The sequence below is a fragment of the Ipomoea triloba genome, chromosome 4 (assembly GCF_003576645.1).
Source record: "Ipomoea triloba cultivar NCNSP0323 chromosome 4, ASM357664v1".
In the NCBI taxonomy this organism is placed as follows: domain Eukaryota; kingdom Viridiplantae; phylum Streptophyta; class Magnoliopsida; order Solanales; family Convolvulaceae; genus Ipomoea; species Ipomoea triloba.
The window spans coordinates 34,509,248-34,516,916 of NC_044919.1; the positions used below are offsets into that span (position 1 = coordinate 34,509,248).

Below are 7,669 nucleotides of genomic sequence, written 5' to 3' on the forward strand. Positions count from 1 at the left end.
TAGACCAAGCATTTGTTCACACCTTCTTCCCCCCATTTCTTCCTCTGATTTCCTTCTTCTTTGCAAGAAAGCTATTGACATGAGAGTCGGTCTAGTGAAGGGAAAAAGGGAAGAGTGGAGCGAGGATCCAGAAGAGAAATTCATGGGAGAAAATGAGGGAAATACAGCATTTACATAGGTTGCTTTAGATTTTTATCTCTGTCTATTTTTTTTTCATTTTTTTTTCAGTCTTTCCACATTTTACTGATTTCTCAGACAAGTATATCTGCTGGGTTTGAGAAAAATCCAAAACTGTTATTAGATTCTCCCTCCCTCCTTCTCTCTCTAACTCTCTCGCAACTTATAACTTTATAAATCTGTATGCAGAAGCATTCTTTGAGCATAAATGTATGAGAAAGTTGCAATCTTTAATTAGTTGAATTATTATGAGGGTGTTTCTCGTTTCATGAGTTTCTGGTATTGATGGATTTTATCACAATCAAATTTTGAGCAATCATTTGCATATGTTAAATTGGATATTTGGGGGCTTTTTTTTTCCTTTGATTTTGGCTTTTATTGATTCGGCATAAAAGAAATTTCCTTCTCAATTTGGGGCCTCACCTTTCTTCGTCTTCTTCAATGGCTTTGCCACCACCATCACCCACTGATCTAGCTTTCCCGAGTTCTTCCTTTATTAGGCAACTCCAATCCCCTTGTGTTTCAAAGATTGATGCTTTCCCAGTCTTACTCTAATGTGTCTTTTTCAAAGCCTTTGAATGTGGGAGGTGTTGATAGGAGTTGGCCGAGTATATTATTGTTCACGAGAATCATAATTGGCCTAAATTGTCTAATGGTGAATACAATCTTAAAGTAGAGAACCATAGGTTAGACCACCATGGTTTCGGGTTTCAACTGAGAGCGAAATGAATTGTTTTGGCTGGGTAATAAATGAAAAGACTATTATGCCCTTAACTGAAGGACTAGGGCAGGTTGATTTTTAAATTCGGAGGATCACGGAGGGTCGATTTGAAAGTTTAGGACCATAGATGGCGGAACCACTATACTCGAGGGACCTTGGCTGGTATTAACTCTAGAATTACAACGTGAGGTTTATCTAGTACACACACTTGAGTAACTTGTGTTGATTTGTGAATTTTGTGTTGATTATGAGTTTAGAGATGTATACAAAATTAATACTAATTTCAGTTTATCAACCATACATAGTAACACTTTCAATTTGGAGAATTGTAAAGTTAAAGATGAACTTTTATAAAGATGCGCCTAATTTTTTTTAAAGCCCGAATTTATTCCTTTTTAACATATTTAAGCAAAGGCAACACTAAGCATTTTCGTCGGCATAATCGAAAGCACAAAACTGTACTGTAAAACACATGCGACTTGCAAATTAAATCAAAAGAAATGATTTTATCACATGTAATAAGCATGGATTCCTGGAAGCCGACTTCATTCGTAGGACCCACTCACCCTCATTTCTCACCCCGTGTATTTTTTTATCTTTTTGAGCAATTATTTGCACGCTCAATTAAACGGCGTACATTTTGTAATTTTTTAACGAGTCAACCCACCGAAACGCGTTGAACTTAGACATACCCGTCTTTCCCTTCCACTTTCCTTTTTTTTCTATAGTACACAGTTTAACATAACATTACAGATTGGATAGATACACTCCCCCACTTGCCTTTTTTTCTTTTATTTTTTAAAGTAATTTCCTCCGCTTCCAAGCAATGTCCATATATTCCTTTTACGTCTTATCCCGACAATTTACATATATAAAGCACCCACTTCACACCTCTTCATCCCCATCCATATTCATCTGTGTTCTTTGATCTGATAGCTTAAATTAAAGGATCTGCAAGTTTCAGTTTTTGTTTGTGTGGTTTTTTTAAGGTTTAAGGTTATGGGTTTACAAGAAGATGTTTTGGATGCAAATCCCATTAAGATTAGGGAAGTTTGGGCGGACAACCTGGAATCGGAGTTCCAACTCATCAGCTACCTCATCGACGACTATCCCTACATCTCCATGGATACGGAGTTTCCTGGGGTGGTGTTTCAAGCCGGAGAGTCGCCGGCGAGGGCCTTTGTCGGCTCCCGATCGCTCTGCCGATTCTTACAGGTTGCTCAAGTCAAACGTGGACGCTCTGAATCTGATTCAGCTCGGGTTGACTTTGTCGGACGCTAGCGGGAACCTCCCCGTGCTCGGATCTGACGGCCACCGCTTTATCTGGCAGTTCAACTTCGCCGATTTCGACGTGCAGCGTGACCTCTACGCGCCGGATTCCGTCGAGCTGCTCCGCCGTCAGGGAATTGACTTCGACAAGAACCGGGACTGCGGAATTGACTCGGCCCGGTTCGCCGAATTGATGATGTCTTCCGGCCTGGTCTGTAACGAGTCCGTCAGCTGGGTCACGTTCCACAGCGCGTATGACTTTGGCTACCTCATCAAGATCCTCACCCGCCGCTCCTTACCCGGAGATCTGGAAGACTTCTTGGAAATTCTCAAAATCTTCTTCGGGGACCGGGTTTATGATGTCAAGCATCTCATGAAATTCTGCCACAGCCTTTATGGCGGGCTAGACGGTTGGCCAGCACGCTGGCTGTGGACCGGGTCGTCGGAAAATGCCATCAGGCCGGTTCAGATAGCTTGCTGACGTGGCACACATTCCAAAAAATGAGAGATGTATACTTCTTAAATGAAGGACCGGAAAAACATGCCGGAGTATTGTACGGACTAGAAGTTTTTTAGGCTAATTCTAATTGTTTTCAGTAAATAAAAATAAATTAATTCTTTTAGTTAAACATTTTTTGCCATTGATATAGATTCTACTAATTACCTCTCATTTTTTTTCCTTTAATTTTATTAAAAGATGAGAAAACATCAACACAATCAATCATGCCTCAAAAGACTCTTTAAATTTAAAAATTCTATACTATTCTCATGTAAAGTCGGACTGGGCGATCATCCAAGGCTCATACTTAAATATATATATATAATTTGAATAGATTGAAGCCTTACCAACATGGGGATGTAGAAGAAGATGCTATGGAAAAAAAAAAAGAAGAGTTATGAAAATTTATTTTGTAATTGTTGCCTCAAATTTGTCTAAATTTCAAGAAGATCCTATGAGCAATGAAGATTTTATAAAAACAACAAAGTTCTTAGAAGATTAAGAATCATAAATATTTTAAAAGATTTCATGTTATTTGTTATTCTCATTTTTTTCGTACTTAAAACTCCTTATTACATAAATTTTTAAAATATTTATAATATCGTAGAACATAGTATAACACTAATATAATATTGTAATTTTAAAAATTACTAGAGAAAAGAAAAACATAAATTTCGATTTATAATATTCAGTATTACATAGATATATATGAAGTAAAATAATAGAAAATGGGAAGAGGAATGTATGTATCGCTAAACTTGAAAATTCTGTCACGTAACAGCATTGCACCTGCCGGCAGCCGGGTCAACAAGATGGCCAACCGGCATTAACAACTATATAAATAATGTGTCATGTTCATTCGTTCCATTTTTTAAATTGAACCAAACATTATGCATTGCTGCGTGATGAGTGATGAGCTACAACGTTGACATCTCCGACGCATAACAGGTCCAACACAACTCTACCTTCTGGATACTTTCAATTTTACGCAATACGCATACGTTTTAAAATGTTTACTATATATATACTCCGTAAATGTTTAACAACGAAACAGTACATCTTCAAAAAAAAACAACGAAACAGTACAAGGCCTTCTTCCATTGTATTTTATGGGCTCTAATGCTATGGGCTCCATTGGTTATTTGTTGATGAGGGATTAGTATATGACGGCAAATTATAATTAACATGGACTAGGTCTATCATGGTCTAAAAATAATCTTCAGATTCTGAATCGGCAGTTAACTGTAAATATAAACAAATTGAAAGATATGTCACATGATAACTATAGATGCACAACTTAACTTGATAACAACTACATACACTTAAACTGTTAACAACATGTACATAATATGTTAACCGCAGACACATAATATCTGAACGAACATCTTATGTGTCTGCAATTAGCATATTCTGTACATGCATGCAGTTAGCAATTTATGTGTCTATAGTTATCATATTATGTGCTTGTAATTATCATGTTATGTGCCTTCAATTTGTTTACAGGTACATAAATTGTCAATTCCAAGTACATAATATGTTAAACATGCATATAATTTTTAGACTAGGTTCATAATGCAATATGAACCATGGTCAACAATATAACAATTTTTATATGACAGCAAATTTACGGTATGGTGGACCATGCATCAAAACATATTCACAAAAATAATGTAGTTTTATATATAAATAATGAATCTTGATTTACTGAATATTAAATTACTATGTACATGGGGTGGGGTGTGCTGAATAAGTCTAGCTATGTTTTAAAAAAATAATGAACCTTATGCATATATATATATATATATATATATATATATATATATATATATATATATATATATATATATATATATATATATATATATATATATATATATAACTATCAATTAAGTTGTTTTCATGTTGTTTTGTACGCATCCAAATAATGAACATTATGTTTAAAAATAATATACCCTATTCATAAAAAATAATATACATTGCATATAGAAATAATACACCTTATACATAATTTACATAGCTGTGTAAACCATGATCCACCTAATAAACATTAGTATATGACCGATCCCACCTTTGAAATTTTAAAACATGTCTGCATGGATAACTCAATTAGTCATATGTAAAGTTTGGGAGAATAGATCAGGTCTTACCAACGGCAATAAGGGGGACACTGTGCAAAGGTCTAACCGAATAATTAATGTAATTATTAAATCTCTAGTTTTTCACCATCAAACACAACTCACAATGATCAATTTCCTCATTAAAATAACTTAGATTTCAAGTTGCTCCATACCCAAAAACAAAGATTGAATCCCTCACCTTTAATAGTATAGCTTTACACATCAAAAGTAAAAGACAATGAGCGCAGAAGGGTTGAGTAAATTAAAGAAACAGGGACAAGTAACATGGCAAAGAATTGAAGAGCGAAATTTGAGGTCTTTATCAGATGTTAAAGCTGACGAAAGTTACATTATACTATATTCTCCCATCCACTGCTATACAATTCAGCTAATTCCTAACATGGCACCAAAGCAAAACTGATACTCTTTTTCTATCATAAGCATAAAGCATTGAATTCCCATGTGCACTCAACATCACCTTAACGTCTCTCAACAATTTCAATCAACATTTCTTATACATCACTAATTTTCATGCAATGCACTCAAATTTCCAGCCTCTAACCAAAAAAAAAATTATTAAATACTTGTTACTTATACCGTTATACTTTAGATGTGATTTTTTTTTTAAATTTACAAAAAAATTCACAATCCTATTTGAATGTGCACTCTACATCGATTAAGTGGTTTTGTTACTTTAGCTGACGAAGAAGACCAACAGAGAAGGCCAAAAGACAGCTCTTCATAGGAGCCAAATTTGAAACCAAGCTTCCATTCAATAAAACCGTGAAGTTTTTCTTTACACTTTAAACCTTATTGCTAATCTCAAAAAAAAAAAAAAAAACCTTATTTGCCAATTGTGAACTCAATTATTGGCTAGTTTGTATAATCGACTAGGATAGCAAATTGATTCGTGGGCTCTCAAGTAGTGGCTAGGATAGCAAATTGATTCGTGTGCTCGAAAAATTCTTCCTTTCTTCAACCTTAGATTTAGGTTCGTGGACTCGTTCTTGAATCAAATGAAACTCTAGTTGATTGGAGATTGTATCATTGAGGTACTTGAAGCTAAACTGATTCTTTGTCTTTGAGAGTTCGGAACTAAAGATTTTACGTGTTTGATCCATCTTTATCCTTACATTAATTAAGAAAAGAAAAATCTGGAGTGTTGATTGATATTGTATTGATTAATATGGATTATGATCATCACTTATAATATAACTATATAACTAATAACTAATTGTATTATTTCCATACGTAATATATAGTACAGATACATTGTACCGGTACAAATATAGCAGAGCAACTCCAGCGGTCCATCTTCACGTGCTTGCCACTGGATAATTAAATGGCTACAAATGGCCTAGTGACCATAACACATGCACAAAATTAAGGTGAATATTACGTGTAGCTAAATCTGCACTTCTTCGATTTCGATTATCTTTGCCGGTTAGAAATACCGGCGCCGCCGTGCCTGATCTCCGTGAAGGCTTGAATTATGATCTGGTGATGCAACGGCGAATTCAACCGCAGGAAGCACTTGAGGAGCTCTTCTAGACCCTCCTCCGACCACAAATCCCTCGCCGCCATCATCTGAATCATCGATTGCCTGAAATCCAGATACGGATCGTCGGATTCCTTCACGACGGCTACTGAGCCGCGGAAGTGTGGTCCGATCTTGCCGTCTTCGTCGTCGTTGGGGCTCCGGGAGAAATGCGACGAGGTGGAGCCGACGGTGGAGGAACTGTAGTCTTCCTCATCATCAACGTAATTGGATTGGCAGGTTGAAGAAGAAGGGCGGCGGATCGGCGGCGGGGAGGGTTTTTGGGCTGCGGAAATCGGTTTTGGCACTGAGACTTGATTTGGGTTTGGATTTGCGCAGCCACAGTCTGCATTGTGGCTCATTATTGTGAATATTTTCTTGAATTTCCCAATCTTTTTGTGCTTTGAAGACATTATATATATTAGTCGTCGTATCAGAAATGGAGAGAATATATAGTGATCATATCGGAGAAGACGCAATTATATATACACACGCACGCATATCTTATACGGGAAATCAATTTCCTTTTAAATTGTACTTTTTGTCTTCCAGATATACGCGTAGCTAATAATCTGGAAAGGATTAAAATGGTCATTTCATGCACAACTTATTAAGAGTTAAAATATGATCACACATATAACTAAATTTATATTTTTACCTTCCAATTATACCCGTGATTAATAACCTTTGAGGGACTAAAATGATCATTTCATACATAACTTAGGAGTTAAAACATGATTATGCATATAACTTAGAGATTAATAAATTTGTACTACGGAGTATAAATGAAGGGCCAAAAATGCATTTTTTCTTTCACATATTAGGGAAAATGGTCAAATACATCCTCAAACTTTTGTTAAGAAATCAATTAGGCCCTTAAACTTTTGAAAGTTGCAATTAAATCTACAAACATGTTATTTTGGAGCAATTAAACCCACTAACATGTTAGTGACCTGTAATTGCAGGTCAATTAGGTTTTCGACGACCTTCCAGCCAAACTCCGACGAACCTTAGGCAAGTTAAGTCAAAATCAGTGATCAGTGACATTATGGTCGCCACCGTCGCGTTCCGCCAGAGAAGGCGGCCAAGTTGCTCGCCATCTCCGTCAACTGGTCGCCATCTCTAACGACGGAGAAGGCATAGACAAGATGAAGAAGTCATGGCTTCTCCATGAACGGAGAAGCCATGGCTTCTCTTCTCCTTTCATGGAGAAGCCATTGAGTTTCTCCGTCCAGATTTTGACGGAGAAGCCCGGTGGCTTCTCAACAGAGAAACTGTGGCTTCTTGTTTATGGCGGCAGGTTGGGCAAGCTGCCTCTTGCGATGGGCTTTTTTTTTTTTTTTTTTTTT

General features: G+C 36.4%; 1 protein-coding gene and 1 pseudogene across 1 annotated transcript; one reads left to right on the forward strand and one right to left on the reverse strand.

Annotated features, from left to right (window-relative positions):
* Positions 1 to 1,777: 1,777 nt before the first annotated feature.
* Positions 1,778 to 2,796, forward strand: LOC116015342 (annotated as a pseudogene).
* Positions 2,797 to 5,945: 3,149 nt separating this feature from the next.
* LOC116017247 lies at positions 5,946 to 6,805 on the reverse strand. The gene has a single exon (XM_031257794.1). It carries the CDS (start codon positions 6,731 to 6,733, stop codon positions 6,215 to 6,217), a length of 519 nt encoding a protein of 172 aa, XP_031113654.1. The 5' UTR covers positions 6,734 to 6,805; the 3' UTR covers positions 5,946 to 6,214.
* Positions 6,806 to 7,669: the final 864 nt, after the last annotated feature.

Bases quoted from the DNA above. Each gene is read 5' to 3' on its own strand.
- LOC116017247 (XM_031257794.1), bottom strand. From the start codon at position 6,733: ATGTCTTCAAAGCACAAAAAGATTGGGAAATTCAAGAAAATATTCACA.